Consider the following 27138-nt stretch of genomic DNA (forward strand, 5'->3'; position numbering starts at 1 on the left):
AACCTAAAACGTAGGGTTAGGTTGAGGGGTTAAGGGTTAAGGTTAGGGTTAGGGTTAGGGTTAGGGTAAAGGTTAGGGTTAGGGTTAGGGTTATGGTTAAGGTTAGGGTTAGGGTTAGGGTTAAGGTTAAGGTTAAGGTTAAGGTTAGGGTTTAGGATTAAACCCAGACCCATGTGATTTACATTTTCACAATTCTTTGTTTTACATTCAATGCACGCGCATTTAAATTGTTTCTCAGCAAGACAACACCGTCAGGAACTCATTGTTTGGTCCTTGTACACATCAAATGCATCGTAAACTTCAGGTTTGGACCCAAGAGCGAAAATTATTGATGGATCAGCAGAATTAGCGGGACCGTTCGCCATGTTTACTACGGTCGACCACCTGTTTACTTCCGCCCGGCCCCCGCTATGTCGTCCTCGCTATGTCGTCACGGGCATTGTCGTCACTTCCTCCTTTCCAATTCCCTATATGACCTAGTGCCAACCGTCTTACTTCCCTCAGCACTTCTCCCTCGGCAGCACACACAGCAGTGAAGAGCCGCGCGGGGGAGGGGCGGCCACCAGCGGCATTGTGGGACGTGTAGTTTTAGCGATAAAAACGGTTACAGATATAACTACGGTTCTATGAACGAAAATATATATATATATATATATATGTTGTTGTTCAAAGCGTGCACGGTGGCAAAGGCGGATAGCGCTCTTGCCTCCCAAGACCAGACCAACATCACATGATCTCTCTGGGTGGAGTCTGCATGTTCTCCCCGTGTTACCGTGGGTTCTATCCGGGTTCTCCGGCTTCCTCCCACCGTCCAAACACATGCATGTGTTAGGCAAAATTGGTGACTCTAAATTGGCCCTAGTGAATGAATGTGAGAGTGAACTGTCTGTAATGTCTATGTCTCTGTGTCGGCCCTGCGACAAGTTGGCCACTGTCCAGGGTGTACCCTGCCTAAGGCCCAAAGTCACTGGGATAGGCTCCAGTCACCCGCGACCCCGAAAGGGACCAAGCGGTAGAAAATGGATGGATGTTGTTGTTGTTTTTTTAAATAAAATATGAATTCAAAATGTTCAGCGGGCCGGATTAAACTCGCTTTAGTGACTATGTCTAAAGAATAAAGTTTAAAGAATAAAGTCTAGAGTGACGTGCAGCTACGGTCGGGTTGGTAATGTAACACTTGGATACAACCGCCATAAAACACAAAAGAAGAAGAAGAGTCCAGACATAAGAGAACCCACAGGACACATTACAACATAATCATCAAATAAAAATAAAATGCTGTGACTTTTTATTCACGTGGCACTTCTCACGTTCTGACAGTCTCTTATGCAGTGGCGTAGACAGAAATGGGGGGCCAGACAGGGCCATGGCCCTGTCATGGCTCCTAGACCCTGTCAACGTCCAGGCTCGTGAGAGAAGACGTCTCATACGGCGACGCAATTTTTCACGAGGCCCTAACTTTATATGGCATGCTGATTCTTATGACAAGCTGAAGCCTTATGGGATTTGCATCAACGGATGTATAGATGGATGTGTGGATCTAGGAGCGAAAGAAGTAACCTCACGTCTTCCTTCCTGACGCGTATACCATGCTCCAAACACTTAGCATACATCCACCGATAACCATTGAGTCTCCCCGGCCCTTCCAATTGATTAAGTATGAAGCTAACAACTAGCTCGAAGTTAGCATACTGACGACGGTAGAGTATGTTTGTAATATTCTCATCAACTGTCTTTTGCTCAAAATATTGCCATCCAAAGCAAGTGTGGCCTATATATCGTCGTAGCTCATCCCTAGCATAAAAATAATGTTTGATTTTGGAGTCAAGGTCCATTGTGTCCTGCATTCTGGTGTCTTTTATGCTTTTTCACACACTTCCTGTATATACTTTTAAAGAGCGCCACCGAGAGGTCACCTGCCATACAAATGATCACGTGATTAAAAAAAAAAAAAAAAAAAAAAAAAGAATATATATATATATATATATATATATATATATATATATATATATATATATATAATATAATATAATATAAGAATAATATAGGCTCCGTAACTTTCAGTTTTGAAGATGAAAATGTGCGTTTCATAATAAGTTTGTGCAGGTCAATGTAATAAAGAAATACAGTTGTTTAATTGTATTTGTTTCTTTAAAATAAGATATTGAATAGATATTTTGGAGAGTATCAATTACTTACTATATTGATTATTGAATGTTTTGCCAAATTGTGATATCATTAAGAATAAATCTACTTTACAATTTGTATCAGTAAAATACTTCAACATTTAATTCACAACAGGATTTATTAAAAAGTAACAAATACAAGACAATATAAGACAATCTTTACACAAAATGAATCATATACAAAAAAAACAAAGCTGTAATAATTCTGTTCTCTGAACTTATTTATTTAAAGTGATGAACTCCTTTCAAAAAGACGACTTGAAAACTACAAAATAAATACATTTGGGTCCAACACATTCACTGGTAAGAGGGACGAGACAAGGCTGTGCTTGGTCCCCCTTGCGGTTTTCTTTATAGTTGTAATTATACGTGCTCCTCCTGGACTCTGGTCTCCTCCAGGTCCTCACACGTGCTCCTCCTGGACTCCGGTCTCCTTCCCCTCCTCCAGGTCCTCACACGTGCTCCTCCTGGACTCTGGTTTCCCTCCTCCAGGTCCTCACACGTGCTCCTCCTGGACTCTGGTCTCCCTCCTCCAGGTCCTCACACGTGCTCCTCCTGGACTCTGGTCTCCTCCAGGTCCTCACACGTGCTCCTCCTGGACTCTGGTCTCCCTCCTCCAGGTCCTCACACGTGCTCCTCCTGGACTCTGGTCTCCTCCAGGTCCTCACACGTGCTCCTCCTGGACTCTGGTCTCCCTCCTCCAGGTCCTCATACGTGCTCCTCCTGGACTCTGGTCTCTGGGCTGGACTCTGTCTCTTGTGCAGTTGGACTGTTGGAATGTGGGGACAGATCTTCTTCCACATCTTGAGGCGTCGTGTGTGTTTTCATGTGTTCTTTAAGTGAACACAAGCGACCTATGACTCTCCCACAGACTGAACAACTGTAAGGCATCTCTCCAGTGTAAACTTGCTCTTGTTTCTCGATAGAATGTTTTTGGTTTCTCGTTTTCTCACGAGGTGAAAAACTCTCTTCTATGTGACTTTTCATGTGTCTTTTGAGATCCCACCTAAAGACAAATTGTTTGCCACAGATTGAACAGCACATTTCTGCGTGAGCTTTCACATGTAGATTGAAATAATTTATTCGGGCAAATGTTTTCTTACATACTGAACAACTGTAAGGCCTCTGCCCTGAGTGTGTCATCATATGAGCACTGAGCTTATCCTTTTGAGCAAATGTTTTTTCACAGACTGTGCAGCTGTAAGGTTTTTCTCCAGTGTGAATCATCATATGCTTGTTCAGGGCTGATCTGGCTCGAAATAATTTCTCACAGGTTGAACAACTGTAAGGTTTTTCGCCAGTGTGAGTCATTATATGACTCTTCAGGGCTGATTTGGCTCGAAATACTTTATCACAGGTTGGACAACTGTAAGTTTTTTCTCCAGTGTGGATTTTTATGTGTTTTCTGAGGGCAGAACGTTCTGTGAACATTTACCCACATAATGAACAGCTGTAAGGTTTTTCCCCTGTGTGAATTCGAAGGTGCCTTCTGAGGGTGGTGCCTTCAGCAAACATTTTCTCACAATATAAACAACTGTAAGGTTTCTCGCCTGTGTGAGTTTTCATATATGCCTTTAGAGTCCCGTTATAGGGGAATGTTTTCTTACAAACTGAACAACTGTAAGGTCTCTCTCCTGTGTGAACTCTGTTGTGTCTTTTTAATATTCGTCTACATGTAAATATCTTCTTAAAAAACAGAACACTCATATGTCTTGTTCCCTCCTCCTCCTCCTCCTTTTGCTGCTGCTCCTCCTCCTGCTGCTGCTGCTCCTCCTCCTTCTGCTGCTCCTCTTCCAGTCCCTGAGCCGTGTCCCTCTGTGACAGTGGCTCTGCTCTCTGCTCCACACTTGTATTTGCTGAATAGACCTGAGTTGTGGGCAGCTGTACTTGTGTCTTTTATCTGGACTTGGTTATAGTGGTCTCCATCAGCCTCTGTCTCCATCTGTGCAGTTGAACTGCTGGCTGGAGGTTCCCAGTCTTCATCATTGTCAGTGTCAGAAGAGTTCTCAGTTTGATCATTGTCAGTGTCAGAAGAGTTATCAGTTTGTTCCTCAGTCTCTGAGTGTAAAAGTCCATGTGGGTCTAAGCTGATGTCTGCACCTGCTCCTCCACAGTGCTCTCCCTGTGTCAACTCTCTGTGCTCAGTTTGTCTTTGTTGAAGCAGTGAGGACTGCTCTTCACTCTTCACACACACAGCAGTGAACTCTGGGAGCTGCTCTTCCTCCTGTTTCAGCAAATGTTCCTCTGGTTCCTCTTTAATCTGTGCAGGCTCTGGGGTTTCCTGGCTGTGACTCACATCATTAAGGAACCAGTGACTCTGGACACCTGCAGGAGGGGATAAACACAACAGACCATAATCAAATACATTCTAAATTCCATACTGTTCCCAAAGATGAAGTGGAACTTAATGTGATGTCACTGGTGAAACTGAATATAAGAGAATCTGCATTTGTCTGACAGGGAGGAAATACCAATGTTGTACCCCACATTTTAAGACACCTGCTGCACAGACATGATGCCTGCTACACAGAGATGACACCTGCTGCACAGAGATGACGCCTGCTGCACAGAGATGACGCCTGCTGCACAGAGATGACGGCTGCTGCAAAGAGATGACACCTGCTGCACAGAGATGACGCCTGCTGCACAGAGATGACGCCTGCTGCACAGAGATGACGCCTGCTACACAGAGATGACACCTGCTACACAGAGATGACACCTGCTGCACAGAGATGACGCCTGCTGCACAGAGATGACGCCTGCTGCACAGAGATGACGCCTGCTGTACAGAGATGACACCTGCTGCACAGAGATGGAGATGACACCTGCTGCACAGACATGACACCTGCTGCACAGACATGACGCCTGCTACACAGAGATGACGCCTGCTGCACAGAGATGACGCCTGCTGCACAGAGATGACGCCTGCTGCATAGAGATGACACCTGCTGCACAGAGATGACGCCTGCTGCACAAAGATGACGCCTGCTGCACAGAGATGACACCTGCTGCACAGACATGACACCTGCTGCACAGACATGACGCCTGCTACACAGAGATGACGCCTGCTGCACAGAGATGACACCTGCTGCACAGACATGACACCTGCTGCACAGACATGACGCCTGCTACACAGAGATGACGCCTGCTGCACAGAGATGACGCCTGCTGCACAGAGATGACGCCTGCGGCACAGAGATGACACCTGCTGCACAGAGATGGAGATAACACCTGCTGCACAGAGATGACGCCTGCTGCACAAAGATGACGCCTGATGCACAGAGATGACACCTGCTGCACAGAGATGACACCTGCTGCACAGAGATGACACCTGCTGCACAGAGATGACACGCGCTGCACAGACATGACGCCTGCTGCACAGAGATGACGCCTGCTGCACAGAGATGACACCTGCTGCACAGAGATGACGCCTGCTGCACAGAGATGACGCCTGCTGCACAGAGATGACGCCTGCTGCACAGAGATGACACCTGCTGCACAGAGATGAGACGCGCTGCACAGAGATGACGCCTGCTGCACAGAGATGACACCTGCTGCACAGAGATGACGCCTACTGCACAGAGATGACGCCTGCTGCACAGAGATGACACCTGCTGCACAGAGATGGAGATAACACCTGCTGCACAGAGATGACGCCTGCTGCACAAAGATGACGCCTGCTGCACAAAGATGACGCCTGCTGCACAAAGATGACGCCTGCTGCACAAAGATGACGCCTGCTGCACAGAGATGACACGCGCTGCACAGAGATGACACCTGCTGCACAGAGATGACACCTGGTGCACATGACACCTGCTGCACAGACATGACACCTGCTGCATAGACATGACGCCTGCTACACAGAGATGACGCCTGCTGCACAGAGATGACGCCTGCTGCACAGAGATGACGCCTGCAGCACAGAGATGACACCTGCTGCACAGAGATGGAGATGACACCTGCTGCACAGAGATGACGCCTGCTGCACAGAGATGACGCCTGCTGCACAGAGATGACGCCTGCTGCACAGAGATGACGCCTGCTGCACAGAGATGACGCCTGCAGCACAGAGATGACGCCTGCTGCACAGAGATGACACCTGCTGCACAGAGATGACACACGCTGCACAGAGATGACACCTGCTGCACAGAGATGACAAATTGCTTTTTCAGCACTTCAAACACTTTAAAAGCATTTTTTCATGGCCTAGAAATACATATATGATTGAAAAAATACCTAAAAGGATTCGCAATTATATCAGCTGTACCTATGTTCCCCTTTTCTATGAACGGGGAACTACGTTAATACTAACCCAAGCTCCTGGTTCTACAGCCCCAAAGGGTTGTGCAGAAATGTGAGGTTTTACAGCATCAAATAAAGCATCAAATAAAGAATCAAATAATAAGGAGCTCCTGCTCCTCATGAACAAACGCGCGTAAACAGCCTCATTTAACATATAAGGGAGAAAGCTGAAGCCACCAGTACACATCACACACGTAACGAGACGCGTAAACACAGAGCGCGCGTGGGACTGACGCACGTACGTACCCGGCTCAGGTTTGAGCTCCGGATCCGCGCTCATTTCCCCGAATCTTGCTGCCTTCGTGCCTTTGCGCCGCGCACCGGAGTCACGACCGAGTCCCGCAGCCCCGGGTCACGTGGAAGTGCTCTATGTGCTTCCGCCGTGACGGAGCGCGTGCACACACCGCCCCCTCGTGACAAGAGTTCGATATGGAGCTCCAGTTTGTTTTATTGACTCCACTCCAGTGACTAAAACTCTTCCACATGTGAACAGACAGCTCCACTCACCTTCAAGACGCCCACACATTCTGAACATTGACCCTTCCAGGCATTCAAACACACTTTACACATCCGCACACTCCCATCTTTGCTCCACGCCATTATTGCTGCACACGCAAGAGAAGTTTGAAGATATATTTTTTGTATATTGCACGTATTGCACACCCTCCTCCCTCAAGCCGGGTACTCTCATGCCCCAAATGGAAAAGACTTTTTAAATCATGAAAAAAAGTCTTCAACTCTTGTCCATTTGCTTAAAGACTCCTTGCATTGGAAAATGCCTCCCTCTGTTTCCCCCTCTTCCTCCCTCTGTTTCCTCCTCTTCCTCCCTCTGTTTCCCATACAGACACTTCCTCCAGAATCCACAACTTTCATCATGTCAGATCAATTAGTGACATTTTTGCTGCTCATAAACATTAAGCAGAAATAGCAAAAGTGCAGGAGAGTTTACTTTCACACCCACAACAGCACTTAACCCAGTTGACTCCTTTAATGACCTCTGCGTGGGTCATTCCACCCTCGGGTCATTCCGCCCTCTGCGCGGGTCATTCCGCCTCTGCGCGGGTCACTCAGCCCTCTGCGCGGGTCATTCAGCCCTCTGCGCGGGTCACTCTGCCCTCTGCGCGGCACTCCGCCCTCTGCGCGGGTCACTCCGCCCTCTGCGCGGGTCACTCCGCCCTCTGCGCGGGTCACTCCGCTCTCTGCGCGGCACTCCGCCCTCTGCGCGGGTCACTCCGCCCTCTGCGTGGGTCATTCCGCCCTCAGCTCTTCTGATGGACCCCCACACTCAGAGGGCCTGCGCTCCCTCCATATTTACAGCATATTTCCTATCCAGCTGTAAGGTCTCTAAACTTTCCACTCATTTCCCATCATGCACTTGTAGTAACACAGCATCCCCTAGTGATAAGAGTTCAATGTACGATTTCAAGTTTGTTTTATTGAGTCCGGCTATAATGCTTTAGAATTTATATAACACGTTACAACATAATCATGTAAAAACAGAAAGAAATAGGTCAAAAAAGTAAAATAAGTCAGATGTCTCATTCTATTTTCACACATGCTCCTCCTGGACTCTGGTCTCCCTCCTTCAGGTCCTCACACGTGCTCCTCCTGGACTCTGGTCTCCCTCCTTCAGGTCCTCACACATGCTCCTCCTGGACTCTGGTCTCTGGGCTTGACTCTTTCTCTTGTGCAGTTGGACTGTTGGAATGTGGGGACAGATCTTCTTCCACATCTTGAGGCGTCGTGTGTGTTTTCATGTGTTCTTTAAGTGAACACAAGCGACCTATGACTCTTCCACAGACTGAATAACTGTAAGGCATCTCTCCAGTGTAAACTTGCTCTTGTTTCTCGATAGAATGTTTTTAGTTTCTCATTTCCGCACAAGGTGAAACACTCTCTTCTATGTGACTTTTCATATGTGCCTTCCGAGTCCTCTTTTGAGCAAACGTTTTCTCACAAACTGAACATCTGTAAGATATCTCAACTGTGTGAACTCTGGTGCGTCTTCTTAATTCCCGTCTAAACCTAAATCTCTTCTGACAAAAAAAGCACTCATAGTTCTTGTCCTCCTGTCTCCATCTGTGCAGTTGAACTACTGGCTGGAGGTTCCCAGTCTTCATCATTGTCAGTTTGTTCCTCGGTCTCTGAGTATAAATCTCTATGTAGGGCTAAGCTGATGTCTGCTCCTCCACAGTGCTCTTCACACACACAGCAGTGAACTCTGGGAGCTGCATCAAATGTTCCTCTGGTTCCTCTTTAATCTGTGCAGTTGAACTTCTGGCTGGAGGCTCCCAGTCTTCATCATTGTCAGTGTCAGAAGAGTTCTCAGTCTGTTCCTCAGTCTGTGAGTGTAAATGTCCATGTGGGTCTAAGCTGATGTCTGCTCCTGCTCCTCCACAGTGCTCTCCCTGTGTCAACTCTCTGTGCTCAGTTTGTCTTTGTTGAAGCAGTGAGGACTGCTCTTCACTCTTCACACACACAGCAGTGAACTCTGGGAGCTGCTCTTCCTCCTGTTTAGCAAATGTTCCTCTGGTTCCTCTTTAATCTGTGGAATCTCTCAGTCTCAGGACTGTACCAGCCAATCTGAACACCTGCAGGGGATAATTGAAAGAAAGACATTAGCCATGAGTCAGTCTCTTATATATAAGCTCAATGGAGCAGCAGTGATGTGTTCAGGTTCTCTGCATAACAATTTGAACATATTTTCCTTTGTCTTTATCCATCAACAGGTGTGAAAAATTAACACTCAAAAACAAACAAACATCCATGTGTTGTCATGTGTGTGGTTGTGGTGTTACTTTTAATGGCAGTTGTACGCTATATTTAGACCAGACTTTTTTCTCTGTCCCACATTTCTGTGCCGTCATTCGTGTCATTGTGTTGCTAGAGACAATTCTTCTTCATTTTTGTCATTGTCATCATCAAAGAGTTAAAACTGTGGAGCAGACCAACCGCAGCAGGCCCAGTAAGGGTCTTTCATCAAATATTAAGAACAAGCAAGTGTCTGCAGCATTCCAACGATCTCAAATTTGACATGAAATATCCACCAAAATCTCCCGCATTGCAACGATCTACTGGACATGCCCGTTCTGTTTCCAGCTCCACACATCTGTCGCCGTCCACTCTCCTCCAGATGTGAAAACTTTCACAACCTTAGTTGAAATGAACCCGTGCTGGATGGGAGAGTTTCCCTTCTGTAGTAAATCCAGGAAGAGGAACATGATCTTTGGGCAAAAACAGTATCAGCAGCAAACGGCGCAGTACCAGGGATGTACACACGTCCAACAGCCTCGTGAACTCCTCAAGTTCCCAATTCGGGATTTGGGAGCAAAAACCTAAAGTTCCGGTCAGCGCCGCTTCTCCCCATCGGACCCCCTGGTCAGGCCTGGTGGATGTAAACAGTCCACGGGGAGTTGTCTCTCCATCTCTCCTCCTAGTGGCAGTAAAAGAGCATGTGGAGACCCTCATTCTGCTCCACCTGACTTATTACTCAAAAACAGATTTAGTGCCTTGAAGATTCCAATCGCTGCCACAGGTTAGGGTTCCCTCAGAGTGGTTTGCAATTTGGTCTATAATGTTTGTAATAATCCAAGAATAGCGAGTTGGACATCCGAGCCACAGCGGCCGAGGAGGACGTCTCGGACCTGAGAGACACTGTCTCTACTTTACAACCCAAGAGGCAGAATTGACAAACCAGGAGCGTGTTTTGTCAAACAAACCGGAGAACCGAGAATGCAGATGTAATTTGTAGATCGCACTCCAGAGGAAACTGAGGGTAAAGATGTGGTCAATTTTATGGAGACCTGGATTGCCAAACATCTCAAGCTTCCAACAAAAGCTGGGAAAATAAAAGATAGACGGTGCACATTGATCTCTGGCTCCAAACCAGCGCCCAAAACCTATTATACTGACGTTCCACAACTTCACTGACAAACGGCGGGTCGTGGCTGCATCAAGAGTCCAATGTCCAGCTGAAAATGTAGGGGTTTTTACCCCTAAATCACTTCAGGGGTTAAAAATCCTTAAAGTGATTTAGGGGTTCTTACCTTTTGAGGACAAATATATTATATCTTGGCAAATTGACAGTAAAAGAAGATCAACCTCCTCGGATACATTTACCACTCGCATCGACACACCAAGAAAGTGAGTGATAAAGGAGGAAACATTCAGTTCCTCTGGTGTAGGAGGCTAGTTCACATCCACACTAGGGGCCCTCACAGCTTGTTTCAGTGATATACCTGCTCTGTAAACTGTCCTTGAGTGCTCTCGCTGTGCAGCATCTGCACCACTTTCAGGCTCCAGTTCTTCATCGCTTGATGACTTATCAGTGTCGGTAGAAGAATCCAAGTCGACAAGTCCTATAGTGTCTGCAGACTCTGTGAAAACCAGTTCACTCAGGTTTCTTCTCGGGGGCTTGAGGAACTTCAGCTGTGGAAAGTCTCGCTGTAGTCTCTTCTTCAAAAGATTGGATCTGTACAAATTAGACAAAGAATAGAAATTAATAGATGGATAGAAATGCCAAGCCACATTCGATAACTCAGAACCTCAGGCTCAGATCAGTCATAAGAGATCCTAGTGCCTCGTACACATATGTGGACTCCTGAAACAGGATTGGTTTAATCTTGAATGACATTTCATGAATAAACAGAGCTGTGATGTTTATCTGATCTTCCATTTTTTTCTTTCACAAGCAATAAGAAGAACTTAATTACCGGCAATTACTTTCCTGACCATTGTGTTTCCTGATTATTTTCTGGAACAGGGACAAGAGCTTCCTCATTCGGAGGATTTGCTGGTTTTTAATCAGTCGTTCCCTGATGACAGTGTCACAGAACGCTGCGTATGCATCTTCATACTCCCAGACTTTAGGTTCCTTGTATAAAGCAAGGAAACAGTGATTGAAATATAATAGCTCGCTACAAACAGAAATTTACTTTGATTCAACCGTTTTTAAAAGTAACTTGTAGTAATTACAATTCAATGAGATGGACAAGTCCAATTATGAATTTATCAAAATATATAGAAAACTTTCATCTTTTATTTGATTATCAACATTTTACCTTGTCTTATTTGTCAGAAAGTTGGTGTATTCCTTGTAACATCTCTTGTGATAGCGCAATACAGCACAATCTTTGCCTCTGGTCCACATCAGGATGGATTAATCTGCTTTTGATTCAGCTGCTTTTACCAAACTTTCTAGTAAAGGAGAAGGAGAAGGAAAATAATTTCAATCATGGGTATTGCCCTTATATTCAACTCACTTCATCAGAGTCTCACATACATCGCATCTACATGCAATAAACTAGACACATAAATAATATGTACATAACTTATTTCACTATGATTAGTCCTATTTACCACGAGCGAGAGAAAACACACGCGCCAGAAACAATATATGATCTACTCACTATTTGATTGGCTAAAAATCCCCATTGCTTTTCTGAGGATAAGGGCGCTTTTTAAACCGCCCCACGACCCTAACCCACGACCCTAACCCACGGGTACGAAAGAGACGCAGGTGGCACAGCAGAACACAAAGTATCATTATATATATATAATGATAAGAACAAAAGTATCTATCGATCGATCGATCGAAGTATCTATCGATGGATGTATCTATCGATGGATGTATCTATCGATGGATGTATCTATCGATGGATGTATCGATCGATGGATGTATCGATCGATGTATCTATCGATCGATGGATGGATGGATACATCGATAGATACTCTCTCGATCGATACTCTCTCGATCGATAGAGATAGAGATACTCTCTCGATCGAGAGAGATACTGAGAGAGAGAAAGAGAGAGAGAGAGAGAAAGAGAGACAGGTTCAATGTTTTTAGCTTCTCCTTCTCGTCTTCTCCTCCTCCTTCTCCTCCTTTGCCTCCTTTTTTTTGACCGGGATGCGACTTATACTCCAGAGCGACTTATATATGTTTTTTTCTTCTCTATTATGCATTTTTTGGCTAGTGCGTCAGATAATCTGGAAAATGCAGTAATATCAATTTATTAAGACACAGAAAGCACAAAGTTCCTCCATGTGACAGAAATGTTCTGTTTTTTAAATGAAAATGTTGAAAAAGGCAGATTTTTATTCATGATTTTCCTTATTCTGACTAAATTTGCCTTGATTTAGTCTGTTTTGTTTTATTTTGACTAATACGAAGCAGAAGAAACTCGTTGGTCACTTTTCTCTCTCAACGTTTGAGTTTTCACCTGGAAATAACACACTTGTCCGATCCGCTCCTAAAGATGGTTTATTATTTCATTTAATCGACTTTTATCCATCGATTTCTCTGGGACGTTGTAACTTCCAAAGCCGTTTTCTGCAGATGTATTTTTCCCTCCTCAGAGACGTAAAGAAGGATCTACACACACTTTACAAACTGAACAGACTCGACAAGATGTTCACGAATCCAACTGAAGGATTTGTTGATATTTCATTTTAAACCTGAAAAATATAAAAAGAAATAAAAAGTAGGCAAAAATTAGAGAGAGAGAGAGGTAGATATATTATTCTTTTACACATTCAAACTAATAAGAATATTAGATCATTCTGAACACAAAAAAAATGTGCATACTTGGCTGATTGACGGGGGGGGGCCGCTGTATCACGGTAAAAAAAACGGGCGCGATGCGAGTGGAGAACTTTTGGTCATGAGCTAATATTACAATGATCATTTCATTTTTTAGTTCTTTGACACGTGCAGCGAACCCGAGCAATAAAAGTGCCTCCATCTTTGCCCCACGCCGTTATTGCTGCACACTCAAGAGATGTTTGAAGATATATTTTTTATATATTGCACATATTGTACACCCTCCTCCCTCAAGCCGGGTACTCTCATGCCCCAAATGGAAAAGACATTTTAAATCATGAAAAAAAGTCTTCAACTCTTGTCCATTTGCTTAAAGACTCCCTCTGTTTCCTCCTTCCTCCCTCTGTATCCTCCCTCTGTTTCCTCCCTCTGTTTCCCATACAGACACTTCCTCCAGATTCCACAACTTTCATCATGTCAGATCAATTAGTGACATTTTTGCTGCTCATAAACATTAAGCAGAAATAGCAAAAGTGCAGGAGAGTTTACTTTCACACCCACAACAGCACTTAACCCAGTTGACTCCTTTAATGACCTCTGCGTGGGTCATTCCGCCCTCAGCTCTTCTGATGGACCCCCACGCTCTAGAAGAGGACCTGTGCGCCGCCAACAGTTACAGCACATTTTCTGATCAGCTGTAAGGTCTCTACACTTTCCACACGTTTCCCATCATGCACTTGTAGTAACACAGCACCCCCTAGTGACAAGAGTTCAACGTACGATTTCAAGTTTGTTTTATTGATGCTTTAGAATTTATAAAACACGTTACAACATAATCATATAAAAAAAAAAAAAAATAGGTCAAAAAAGTATTATAAGTCAGACGTCTCATTCTGTTTTCTGTTTGCACTTCGATTGGTCTTGAGATTATAACAATGTGGACGTCATGTCCAATAATAAATCAATATTGCATTTGGTATCAGTAAAATATTTGCCCGATGAAGTAAGATGTTTCTCTTCATCTTCACAACTTCACAAACTCTAAAGAGTCCATCTTGTTTGGCTCCCGCTGATTTCAACGGGCCAATCACATGCTATCTCGGGCCTGCAGACGGGAATCAATCACAGAGCAGCATTGTGGTTTGGGCGTAAGTCAAAAAAACAGAGCCAAAACAAACATGGCAGCCCCGCCGGTTGGACATGGCCCATTTCAGGAGACGTACAGACTTTTTTCAAATGTACACATAATGCCACTTTGCGCATTTGTGGATGAGAAAAACAAAAATTTTCTGAACACTGGATTTTGATTTGTCTGCTTCTTCTGCCATGATGCTTTAACCAATCACCATGAAGGAGGCGCAGCAGTTTGTGTACAGGGAAAAGAGCAGGGGAGAAAGTACACAGCCCTGTGGAGCTCCTGTGCTGATAGTACCAGTGTTCGAGACGTTCTTCCCCAGCCGCACGCACTGCCTCCATCAGGAAGTCGGCGCTCCCCCTGCAGGTGGAGTTAGGCACGTTGAGCTGGGAGAGCTTGTCCTGGACGCTGGTCTCTTTCCTCCAGGTCCTCACACGTGCTCCTCCTGGACTCTGGTCTCCCTCCTCCAGGTCCTCACACGTGCTCCTCCTGGACTCTGGTCTCCTCCAGGTCCTCACACGTGCTCCTCCTGGACTCTGGTCTCCCTCCTTCAGGTCCTCACACGTGCTCCTCCTGGACTCCGGTCTCCCTCCTCCAGGTCCTCACACGTGCTCCTTCTGGACTCCGGTCTCCCTCCTCCAGGTCCTCACACGTGCTCCTCCTGGACTCTGGTCTCCCTCCTTCAGGTCCTCACACATGCTCCTCCTGGACTCTGGTCTCTGGGCTGGACTGTCTCTTGTGCAGTTGGACTGTTGGAATGTGGGGACAGATCTTCTTCCACATCTTGAGGCGTCGTGTGTGTTTTCATGTGTTCTTTAAGTGAACACAAGCGACCTATGACTCTCCCACAGACTGAACAACTGTAAGGCATCTCTCCAGTGTAAACTTGCTCTTGTTTCTCGATAGAATGTTTTTGGTTTCTCGTTTTCTCACGAGGTGAAAAACTCTCTTCTATGTGACTTTTCATGTGTCTTTTGAGATCCCACCTAAAGACAAATTGTTTGCCACAGATTGAACAGCACATTTCTGCGTGAGCTTTCACGTGTAGATTGAAATAATCAATTCGGGCAAATGTTTTCCTACAAACTGAACAACTGTAAGGCCTTTTCCCTGAGTGTATCATCATATGAGCACTGAGCTTATACTTTTGAGCAAATGCTTTTTCACAGACTGTGCAGCTGTAAGGTTTTTCTCCAGTGTGAGTCATCATATGAATCTTCAGGCCTGATCTGGTTCCAAATACTTTCTCACAGGTTGAACAACTGTGAGGTTTTTCCCCAGTGTGGACTCTCTTATGTCTCCTGAGGGCAGAGCGTTCTGTGAACATTTTCCCACATAGTGGACAGCTGTAAGGTTTCTCTCCGGTGTGGATGCGAATGTGCCTTCTGAGGGTGGTGCTGTCCGTAAACATTTTCTCACAATATGAGCAGCTGTAAGGTTTCTCTCCTGTGTGAGTTTTCATATGTGCCTTCCGCGTCCCCTTTTGAGCAAAAGTTTTCTCACAAACTGAACAACTGTAAGGTCTCTCACCTGTGTGAACTCTGGTGTGTCTTTTTAATTGCCGTCTAGACCTAAATCTCTTCTGACAAACAGAGCACACATATTTCTTGTCCACTGCTGCTGCTGCTGCTCCTTCTCCGGTCCCTGACACGCGTCCCTCTGTGACAGTGTCTTTTATCTGGACTTGGTTGTAGTGGTCTCCATCAGCCTTTGTCTCCATCTGTGCAGTTGAACTTATGGCAGGAGGTTCCCAGTCTTCATCACTGTCAGTGTCAGAAGAGTTGTCAGTTTGTTCCTCAGTCTCTGAGTGTAAATGTCCATGTGGGTGCTCAGGTTGTCTTTGTTGAAGCAGTGAGGACTGCTCTTCACTCTTCACACACACAGCAGTGAACACTGGGAGCTGCTCTTCCTCCTGTTTCAGCAAATGTTCCTCTGGTTCCTCTTTAATCTGTGCAGGCTCTGGGGTTTCCTGCTTCATACTGGGCTCAGGACTGAACCAGCCAATCTGAACACCTGCAGGGGAGAACAAACAAAACATTTAAAAAGACATTAGCCATGAGTCAGTCTCAGGCTCAATGGAGCAGCAGTGATGTGTTCAGGTTCTCTGCATAACTTTTTAAGAAGCAGCACTAAAAGTTTCTGCACCAAAAACTTATTTTTTAGTAGTAGTATTTTTCTGCGTCTTTATCCATCAACGGTGTGAAAAATTAGCACTCAAAAACAAACAAACAAAAAACAAACAATTTGAGGAGAACAATTGGATCCTCTTGGGAGCCAAACCTAAAGTTCCGGTCTTCTCCCCATCGGACCCCCTGGTCAGGCCTGGTGGATAAACAGTCCACGGGGAGTTGTCTCTCCATCTCGCCTCCTAGTGGCAGTAAAAGAGCACGCAGAGACCCTATTCTGCTCCACCCGACTTATTACTCAAAAACAGATTTAGTGCCTTGAATCTCGAGCCTTTCTCAGAGATGACCACACGGGCTGTGTCCCTCCACAATCTGTTGGTGCCTGGACTGCTCCGCCCAACATTAGGTGTGGGGAGGTGTGGAAATATTCTAATTCCTGACCTCAAATTAAAATTTTGTTCCCATCAAATAGTATTCGGATGCACAATTTAGCCAAAATGCTCCCTCAATGTAGCCATAACGCTCGCATGAGGTCGAAAATGTGGGTGTACTGACGTGCACTGGGGTTCGTCTCCCTCCAGATCCGTCCTATAGTCGTCATTCATTTACGGAATTTGTTATTTATTTCTCCTCCAGTTCCTCCAGAGTTTGTCTCGTCCAATGTAGGTTGAACATGAAGATTCCAATCACTGCCACAGGTTAGGGTTCCCTCAGAGTGGTTTGCAATCTGGTCTATAATGTTTGTAATAATCCAAGAATAGCGAGTTGGACGTCTGAACCGCAGCGGCCGAGGAGGACGTCTCTGACCTGAGGGGCACTGTCTCTACTTTACAACCAAAGAGCCAGAATTGACAAACCAGGTGTGTATTTTGTCAAACAAACCGAGAATGGAGATGCAATTTGTAGATTGTCGCACTCCAGAGGAAACTGAGGGCAAGAATGTGGTCAAGTTTATCAAGATATGCCGTGCACATCGGTCTCTGACTCCGAACCAGCGCCCAAGACCTATTATACTGACGTTCCACAACTTCACTGACAAACGGCGGGTCATGGCAGCATCCAGAAGTCCAATGTCCAGGTGAAAATGTTATATTAACTGTACCAGAGGACCTATTTTTATTTACTTTTTTTTAAACCAAGAAATGGCTTTCCTATGATCTCTTTTTGGATCATTCTGTGGGTTATTTTTTTCAGTTTGTTTGTTCTATTGTTGTAGTTCCTGTGTTTGACCAGAGAGCTCAGCTGTGTAACAAAAGCAGATTCACAAGAATGATTTAACATGTTTATACAATGGCATCTGAAAGGTTATTAATAACATCCAATTAAAAGGGTCAAAGATATTGACAAAGATGAGAAAAGAGAAAAATATATATTATATACCAACAAGAAACCCATTTAAATGACTAAATGACTTTGCCTAAATGCCTTTAAATGACATTAAAAAAAAATTCTGTCTCTAACAGACTTTATTATTCCTCATACAGAAACATCAGAGGGGCGTGGCCTTTGAACAGAGTTTTGAACACAAACATAAAGATGGCAGATTTGCACTGGTCAAAGGAACTATTAATGGAAGTGTGGGGGAGGGGCTACAGCAGATCCCTGGACAAACATCAGACATCTCAGTCCAGAAAAGTGCAGTGCAGGAACAGCAAAGATACTGAAGAAGAGAGGGGAGAGACCACCTGCAGAGGGTGGAAGAGACCACCTGCAGAGGGTGGGAAGAGACCACCTGCAGAGGGTGGGAAGAGACCACCTGCAAAGGGTGGGAAGAGACCACCTGCAGAGGGTGGAGAGACTACCCGCAGAGGGTGAAGCGACCACCCACAGAGCGTGAAGAGACCACCCGCAGAGGGTGGAGAGACCACCCGCAGAGGGTGGAAGAGACCACCTGCAGAGGGTGGAGAGACAACCTGTAGGGGGTGGAAGAGACCACCTGCAGAGGGTGGAGAGACTACCCGCAGAGGGTGAAGCGACCACCCGCAGAGCGTGAAGAGACCACCCGCAGAGGGTGGAGAGACCACCCGCAGAGGGTGGAAGAGACCACCTGCAGAGGGTGGAGAGACCGCCCGCAGAGGGTGGAGAGACAACCTGTAGGGGGTGGAAGAGACCACCTGCAGAGAGGGGAGAGACCACCTGCTGAGGGTGGGAGAGACAACCTGTAGGGGGTGGAAGAGACCACCTGCAGAGAGGGGAGAGACCACCTGCAGAGGGTGAAAGAGACCGCCTGCAGAAGGTGGGAGAGACCGCCTGCAGAGAGGGGCGAGACCACCTGCAGAGAGGGGCGAGACCACCTGCAGAGAGGGGCGAGACCACCTGCAAAGGGTGGAAGAGACCACCTGCAGAGGGTGAAAGAGACCACCTGCAGAGGGTGAAAGAGACCACCTGCAGAGGGTGGGAGAGACAACCTGCAGAGGGTGGGAGAGACAACCTGCAGAGAGGGGAGAGACCACCTGCAGAGGGTGAAAGAGACCACCTGCAGAGGGTGGGAGAGACAACCTGCAGAGGGTGGGAGAGACCACCTGCAGAGAGGGGAGAGACCACCTGCAGAGGGTGAAAGAGACCACCTGCAGAGGGTGGGAGAGACCACCTGCAGAGAGGGGAGAGACCACCTGCAGAGAGGGGAGAGACCACCTGCAGAGGGTGAAAGAGACCACCTGCAGAGGGTGGGAGAGACAACCTGCAGAGAGGGGAGAGACCACCTGCAAAGGGTGGAAGAGACCACCTGCAGAGGGTGGGAGAGACCACCTGCAGAGGGTGGGAGAGACCACCTGCAGAGGGTGGAAAAGGGAGAAAACAGCGTCACGTTGATCGCCCTTTAATCCTCTTCTACAGACATCGAACAAAACTACCATTTTGGAGACTGTTAAATAAAATAATCTTAAAAGTGGGTTTTGAATCATGAAGCTTCTAAACACAGCACTGGTCTCTGAGGATGTGAAGAAAGTCTGAAGCGTCTTTGTTTCTGTTCATTTAAAGCACAAGGAGAAAGTTCTCACAGCGACAGTAAAAGCTCGTGGCTCCGGATGGAACAAAACAACGACGTGTTTTCGTTGGAATTCTTTCTTCAGCAAATTTTAATAAACAAACGCACGTAAACAGCCTTAATGAGCCTTTAACGGGAGAAAGATGAAGCCTGAAGCCACAAGTACAACTCACACATGTAGCGAGACGCGTAAAACCACAGAGCGCGTGGGACTGACGCACGTACGTACCCGGCTCAGGTTTGAGCTCCGGATCCGCGCTCATTTTCACGGATCTCTGCTGACTTTGTGCCTTTGCGCCGCGCACCGGACCGAGTCCCGCAGCCCCGTGTCACGTGCCACGCGGAAGTGCTCCGTGTGCTTCCGCCGTGACAGAGTTCGTGCACATAGCGCCCCCTCGTGAACACCAAATCCTTGACAATTCTTCACGGAGAATTACGCCTAAATATCAGAGATTCTGTTTGTTCATTGAAATTGGAAAGTCTTTCTAGAAGTCAAATGTGGCGCCAGAAAGAAAGAAGTTCAGTTTGTTTGTACATTAATTTTGTATCCAGACCACCAGTATGACCAAGGAAATGTATCCAACCCTGACCCTCGGTATGGACATCATCATCTGGCAATTCAGATTCAGTCCTCTAAACTGAAACACCATGGATTGTTTCTGATTGTCTACGACATAATAACAGAACATATTGAGCCAAGAGTTACAAAAACAAAGTGAACAACAGGGGGGACCAAATACAGCCCTGCCCCACCCCTCTTCAAAGTCAGTGGGTCAATCAAGTGAGTGTTAATTTTTTATTTTTGAAGTTGGGCTGTCATAAAGAGCCCTAATATGAGATGTGGTCAGTCTGAGGAGGCGTGGTCAGCCTAAGGAGGCGTGGTCAGTCTGAGGAGGCACGGTCAGTCTGAGGAGGCATGGTCAGTCTGAGGAGGCGTGGTCAGTCTGAGTAGGCGAGCTTATAGTCTTAAAAATAACACTTTTGTGGAATATAAAAAACTGTAGATACTGGATTTATTCTTACGTTATAAGAATAATAATATAATAATAAGAACAGTAAGTCACATACGTCCTGCACATCGGTAGAACAAAGTAATACAATATTTTATTAATTTTGTTCATATTCCAGGTCAACACAGTATGCAATGATACAGGGGCCGATCCGGGCCCATGTGGTCGTCTGTGAACTTTTCAAGTTACAAAACCAATAAATCAGCTTCAGTTGTGTTTATTTAAGTGGATTATTAAGTCATTTGACGTCATTTAAATGAAAAACACATTAAATACAGTGTCATCTGGTCCCGACCTGCACTTTGACACTTGGTTCTCAGTCGTGACCCACAAACAAAATAAATGTCTGAGTTTGATTTGAGGACATTTGACATTTATAGAGCCACAAATGTGAATCTACATTTACCACTTTATTTACGTAACGTCATCGTCTGGGACCACAGGTTTAGAACCCCTGCTCTACAGTCACATTGTGGGCAGATCTTTCTCCACAGATTCCATTGGCTCACTTTGGGCTGAGGACACACCCCCAAACCACCTGGCCCCGCCCCCTCCCGGCCCCATGAGAGAGGGTTCCCCGAGGCAGATGAACTCTGGTTCCTGTCCGTGGGACCTCATATGAATATCCATATCAGATTTTTGAGAAAAAGGTTTCTTGCAGACTGAACACATGTATGGTTTCTCTCCTGTGTGAATTCGAATATGTCTGTTCAGAATAGACGTTCGGGCAAATGCTTTTTCACAAATGGAGCAACTGTAAGGTTTTTCTCCAGTGTGAGTTTTCATGTGCGCAGTGAGATTCCCCTTTTGAGCAAATGTTTTCATACATACTGAGCAACTGTAAGGCCTTTCTCCTGTGTGAACCCTTATGTGTATTTTCAAATGTAGTTTTGATGCAAATTTCTTCTTGCAAAAAAAGCACTCATATTTCTTGTACCCCGCTTCTGCTCCTCCTCCTGCTCCTCCTGCTTCTCCTTCTGCGCCTCCTGCTTCTGCTGTCTCCATCTGTGCAGTTGAACTGCTGGCTGGAGGTTCCCAGTCTTCATCATTGTCAGTTTGTTCCTCAGTCTGTGAGTGTAAATGTCCATGTGGGTCTAAGCTGATGTCTGCTCCTGCTCCTCCACAGTGCTCTCCCTGTGTCAACTCTCTGTGCTCAGTTTGTCTTTGTTGAAGCAGTGAGGACTGCTCTTCACTCTTCACACACACAGCAGTGAACTCTGGGAGCTGCTCTTCCTCCTGTTTCAGTAAATGTTCCTCAGGTTCCTCTTTAATATGTGAAGTCTCTGGGGTTTCCTGCTTCACTCTGGATTCAGGACTGAACGTGTCCGTCTGAACACCTGCAGGAGAGAAGGAGAAATATTTTGATAACAATCATTTTAGATGAATTTTGCTGCCATTTTGAGTTACATTTGTGAAAATTATAACTCACACAAGAAAATTTGTGTCAGGTCAGTCCAATAACGTCAATCAAATCAAAATGAAATAATCCAATTAATAAGTTTACTAATCTTACTTTATAATGCTTAACAAAAAGAAGGGTTTTCTCAACAATATAAAAAGTGCTGGTCTATCGCCTTCCGAGGGTGCATTTCATCACAACCACAGAGCCAACCAGAGGCAAGGTTGTAGAAGGTACCCGCCCCTTCCCTAAACAATGAGCCGGGCTAGCTGTCAATCACACAGCAACCTGAGGAGCAGATGACAGATGACAGATGGTGCCGGATCGGACAGGCATTTGTGGATCGAAAGACCAATCATTGCGGCGATACTGACGAAAATGTACAGCTATCCCTCGCTATATCGCGGTTCACTTTTTGCGGTCTCGCTGCTTCGTGGATTTTCATCATGCATTGTGTTCTGCATTCTGATTGGCTAAACAGTCTCTCCGCGTCTTCTCTACCTGTGTGTCAATAACGTTATGGATTAATATGCACACGTACGTAAAACCGCTTGCCAAATTGAAGTTTGCGAGGCCGGTGAGAGCGCGCGTGTGAGCTCCGGGAGAGGCCGGTGAGAGTACAGTACAAACGTTAATACAGTACTTTTATTTGTTAAACAAATGCTTGGGTCTGTAAAAAGGTTATGTTCCTTGCTTTCAATGTTTTATGGAGTATTTCATTGTATAATAACTGTAAAAAAAATAAAGGTTTTTACTTCGCGGATTTCGACTCCCGCAGGCTTCTTCTTGGAACGTAACCCCCGCGATAAACGAGGGATCAATGTATCTCGATGATTATGTCAATCAACAGAAATGTACGACGTGTCTTTAAACATTAGATAATGGTGTTAATGATCAGACAAATTTGAACTGTCCGTCAAACGAGTCCATCATGTAATATATTTATCACTTTTGCATTTTTTATCAGATCTTTTTGTAACTATAAACAACACTGTTTTTTGCATAGAATTTTGCACAACAGTCACAATATTCATTACATTTGATAAATTGCCCACTTCTTCTTGAGACTATTCGATTTGACATTTCATTTAGACGGTTCATTGTCCCATTCCGAGCCACATAAACCGCTGGCGTTCTCACAAAACTGTTCTACATTTTTGTTTGTTTGTTTGTTAAAGGCTCTGAAATCTTAGAAAAGGATTCGGTTGTAGTCGTCTGGACAGTGTTTCATCCAACTTTTGTCCATCTTCTGGTCGTGGCTAAAAGTCTCGCCGACCTTGAGAGAAAATCTAATTCCACATGGACTAAAAACTGGTTTCCGTTAAGGACGACTTCCACATTCGGCTAAACAGGTTATAAAACCACCAATAAATTATTACAGATCATTAGCGGTCCAAGAATGTGACCTTAAGGCGAGGGCGGGACCTGCGCTCAGTTCAGAAAGCGATTAGAGATTAAAAAATTAGGGCTGCAGCTATCGATTATTTTAGTAATTGATTAATCTATCGATTTTGTCTTCGATTGTTTTTTTAAATAAACATTATAGTTCATTGTAATAAACAAATAACAAATTGAGTTTCTGCCGAAAAAAACACAATTTATTCTTAATTTCACATAAGTTTGTCCCCAAAACAGCAACATTTCTCTTCAGTCCAAAGTGTTCTGTTTGTATATAAAGAATATATTTAAAGGGCTAATTAACTTGTCACCAGACTGTTTGTAACAGTTACAGTATGAATTAATTTGCGTTTCTGTCACATAACTTAAAATAAGACATTTGTTTGTAAAACATTGTGTGTGGGACAGTGATGCTGGTGTTTGGAGCGGTGGCTCTACATTTTGCATTTTGTCACTTTACGGCGTTGGCTCCGTGTCATCGTGGACTTTCTGTTTCACATCAGATTATTATAACACGGTCGTGCTCCTCCTGCTGTTTCCATAGATGTATCGGCTGTTTCAAGGCGCCGCAGAGGAGCGTGTGGCATGTTTGAAACGTACGAGTGTGACTGGGAAGCAGAGTGTGGAGCGCGGGGTCCGCGGTGGCGCGGTGAGGACGTGGAGGCTGGGGCGGGCGGCGCGCGGAACTAGTAGTGTTCTCGCGGCACCGCGCTCTTTTACACAAAAAACTCTTCCCGGTCGCACCTATAATAGATCCATGAGTCGCACTCGTGAGTTTAAAACACGCCGCTCTCTATTTTGTGCTTCAGCTGCTTCAGGAAGAAGCTCCGTGGGAAACAAAAGCGCCACAAGTCGTTCCGTGCGCTCCGCGCGCCACATATTCACATGTTTTTAATAAAATATGTAAATTAAACGAAGCATCGAATCAATGAAATAATAATCGAAGATTTTTTGTAATCGAATTATTCGATTAACTCGAATAATCGTTGCAGCCCTAGTGTCATCGCGGACTTTCTGTTTCACATCAGATTATTATAATGGTCGCGGTCCTCCTGCTGTTTCTATAGATGTATCGACTGTTTCAAGGTGTGACATATTTTAAACGTACAAGTGTGACTGGGAAGCAGAGTGTGGAGCAGGGGGTCCGCGGTGAAGGCTGGGGTGGGCAGCGCGCAGAACTAGTTGTGGTTAGAGCGGCAGCTCGCGGCACCGTGCTCTTTTACGCTACAAAACTCTTCCCGGTCGCACCTATAATACATCCATGGGTCGCACTCGTGAGTTTAAAACACACCGCTCTCTCTTTTGTGCTTCAGCTGCTTCAGGGAGAAGGTCCGTGGGGAACAAAAGCGCCACAAGTCGTTCCATGCGCTCCGCGCGTCACAGATTCACGCGTTTTTAATAAAATATGTAAATTAAACGAAGCATCGAATCATTAAAATAATAATCAAAGCTTTTTTGTAATCAAATTATTCGATTAACTTGAATAATCGTTGCAGCCCTACCTGAGGGACAAGCTGGAGACGGCTAGTGTGGAGTACGACCTGGCAGAGTGGATTCTGGACTACTTCACAGACCGACCCCAGTTTGTGAGAGCCCGGGACTGTGTGTCTGACACTCGAACCTGCAGTGTGGGGGACCTGCAGTGCGGGGGGACCTGCAGTGCGGGGGGACCTGCAGTGCGGGGGGACCTGCAGTGTGGGGGACCTGCAGTGTGGGGGCGCCCCAGGGCACTGTCCTCGCGCCCTTTCTCTTAACCCTCTACACTGCAGACTTCAGACACGACACGGACAGCTGTGTCCTGCAGAAGTTCTCTGATGACTCTGCCATCGTCGGACTCATCATGGACGACGATGATGCGGAGTACAGAGGACTGGCGCAGGACTTTGTGGACTGGTGTCAGCGGAACCACCTCCTCATCAACGCGGGGAAGACCAAGGAGATGGTGGTGGACTTCCACAGAGGCCACTCTGCTGCCCCCTCACCAGTGAACATCCAGGGAAGGGACATTGAGAGAGTGGACTCATACAATCCAATCCACTTTATTTATCTAGCACGATTTATACAACCAGAGGGTTCCAAAGTGCTTCACAGGAAGGTAAAAGACAGGCAAAAATAGGATAAAAGTAATAAAATAAGATATAAAAACAAAATCAAATATGAAAATTAAATCAAACAAACACACTAAAATCAATGGAATAAAAATAAACAAAATAAAATAGATAAAAAGGTGCTGCCCCCCCAACACATATAAAACATACAATCAACACACTACATGGAGTTAAAAGCCAGAGAAAACAGATGGGTTTTAAGAAGCGATTTAAAAAGAGGCAGTGAGGAGGCTTTTCACCTCTGACCTTTAGTCTAGCCCGTGGAACTGCCAGGAATAGCTGGTCAGCTGACCTGAGGGAACGGCTGGGAGTGTAGGGGTGTAGCAGCTCGGAGAGGTAAGGAGGGGCAAGACCATTTAAGGCTTTAAAAGTAAATAAAAGAGTTTTAAAATGAATCCTAAAATGAACGGGCAGCCAGTGGAGTGAAGCTAAAATAGGCGAAATGTGCTCATATTTTCTTGTTCCAGTTAAAAGACGGGCAGCAGCATTTTGGACCAGTTGGAGACGAGCAATTGAGGACCCACTAACCCCCATGTAGAGAGCATTGCAGTAATCCAGCCGAGTGGTGACAAAGGCGTGGATTACGGTTTCAAAATGTTGTCTCTGAAGGACTGGTTTTATTTTTGCCAGCTGCCTCAACTGGAAGAAGCTTGACTTCACCACAGCTTTTATCTGGCTGTCCAGTTTAAGGTCTGGGTCCACTTTCACCCCCAGATTGCTCATGATGGTTTTTTGATACTGGACTAGAGGACCCAGGTCAACCATGGGGGTAACAGAAGTCCCACCAAAGACCATGACTTCAGTCTTTTTTTCATTAAAATTTAAAAAGTTCAGAGACATCCAGGCTTTAATGTCTTTTAGGCACTCTAGCAGTGGCATAACACTATAGGAGTCAGATTTGTTAAGGGGGACAAAGATCTTACTGTCATCTGCATAGCAATGAAAAGAGATGCCATGTTTCCTGAGGATTGAGCCAAGTGGGAGTAGATAGAGAGAAAATAAAAGAGGGCCAAGCACAGAGCCCTGCGGGACCCCATAAGAGAGGGGAGGCCGTGGAGGACACAGTCAGCCAGGCTGACACAGAATGTTCGATGTGACAGGTAGGACCTGAACCATTCTAATGCAGTGCCACTGATGCCCACCCACTGCTCCAAGTGAGCAATCAGGATTTCATGGTCCACTGTATCAAATGCTGCAGTCAAATCTAAAAGTACAAGGACAACACCAGAGTCAGTACCTAAAAAGATGTCATTAAAACTCTTAAAAGCGCAGATTCGGTGCTGTGCAAGGTTTTAAAACCAGATTGGAAAATCTCAAGAATATTTTGTTCATTTAAAAGATCCATGAGCTGGGAATAGACAATTTTTTCCAAGATTTTAGAAAGGAAGGGCAGTTTAGAAATAGGCCTGAAATTTGCCAAAACAGTAGGATCCAGCCCGTTTTTTTTTTTTTAACAAGGGTTGCACAACGGCATGTTTAAAATTAACAGGGTGTTCATCTGAACCACAAACTGGACTGGACTCATAACACAGACGCACTGTACAGGAAAAGCCAGAGTCGGCGCTACTCTTTTGGAGTGACAGGGCTACTCCTGAAGACCTTCTACGACTCTATGGTGGCATCAGCTCCTGTAGGTGTGGTCTGCTGGAGCAGCAGCATCACAGAGAAGGAGAGGAAGAAGCTGGACAAAGCTCTGGACACGGTGGAGGAGGTGGGGGACAGAAGGGTCCTGGCTAAACTCACATCTATGCTGGACCATGAGTGTCGCCTCCTGCAGGACACTCTGTCCGCTCTGGAGAGCAGCTTCAGTGACTGACTGATCCACCATCAATGTGTGAAGGAAACGTTTCACAGATCTTTCCTTCTGCTCCTGTCAGACTCTACAACAAACACTGCTAGCCCTGAACACGTGCAATACTGACTTAACCATGTGAAATACCGACCTAA

At 45.5% G+C, this 27138-nt stretch overlaps 5 protein-coding genes across 9 annotated transcripts in view; 1 reads left to right on the forward strand and 4 right to left on the reverse strand.

The window, feature by feature from the left end:
• LOC140353380 (uncharacterized) overlaps positions 1-27138 on the forward strand; it is a 257995-nt gene that overhangs the window by 75752 nt on the left and 155105 nt on the right. The window lies entirely within an intron of this gene.
• The window catches only part of LOC140353382 (uncharacterized), an 83239-nt gene that overhangs the window by 55460 nt on the left and 641 nt on the right, over positions 1-27138 (reverse strand). Inside the window, exons 1-2 of one of the 4 annotated variants that reach the window (XM_072437924.1) lie at positions 19498-19634; positions 13973-16136 (exon numbers count right to left, since the gene is read on the reverse strand). The exons of 1 other annotated variant lie outside the window; for it this stretch is intronic. In XM_072437924.1, the coding sequence (XP_072294025.1) occupies positions 14847-16136; positions 19498-19539 (1332 nt within the window). In that variant the 5' untranslated portion in view covers positions 19540-19634 and the 3' untranslated portion in view covers positions 13973-14846. Of the gene's footprint in view, positions 1-13972; positions 16178-19497; positions 19635-27138 lie in introns of those variants that run through there. 2 more of the 4 variants (XM_072437923.1, XM_072437920.1) reach the window with 2 other exon arrangements.
• Positions 1-27138, reverse strand: part of LOC140353385 (uncharacterized) — a 143458-nt gene that overhangs the window by 36397 nt on the left and 79923 nt on the right. The gene's annotated exons all lie outside the window — the stretch shown is intronic.
• On the reverse strand, positions 3021-6847 carry LOC140353402 (uncharacterized). The gene is made up of 2 exons (XM_072437953.1): positions 6735-6847; positions 3021-4511 (listed from the first exon to the last, which is right to left on the reverse strand). The coding sequence occupies exons 1-2, from the start codon at positions 6766-6768 to the stop codon at positions 3874-3876; spliced, it is 672 nt and encodes a 223-aa protein (XP_072294054.1). The 5' UTR covers positions 6769-6847; the 3' UTR covers positions 3021-3873.
• The window catches only part of LOC140353389 (uncharacterized), a 65850-nt gene continuing 59117 nt past the window's right edge, over positions 20406-27138 (reverse strand). For both annotated transcript variants that reach the window (XM_072437934.1, XM_072437933.1), the window contains exon 2: positions 20406-21623. In XM_072437934.1, coding sequence (XP_072294035.1) covers positions 20752-21623 — 872 coding nt within the window. In that variant the 3' untranslated portion in view covers positions 20406-20751. The remainder of the gene's footprint in view (positions 21624-27138) is intronic.

Source organism: Eucyclogobius newberryi, unplaced genomic scaffold (assembly GCF_026437365.1).
Source record: "Eucyclogobius newberryi isolate DKJ021-1_F unplaced genomic scaffold, fEucNew1.0.hap1 SCAF_9, whole genome shotgun sequence".
In the NCBI taxonomy this organism is placed as follows: Eukaryota; Metazoa; Chordata; class Actinopteri; order Gobiiformes; family Gobiidae; genus Eucyclogobius; species Eucyclogobius newberryi.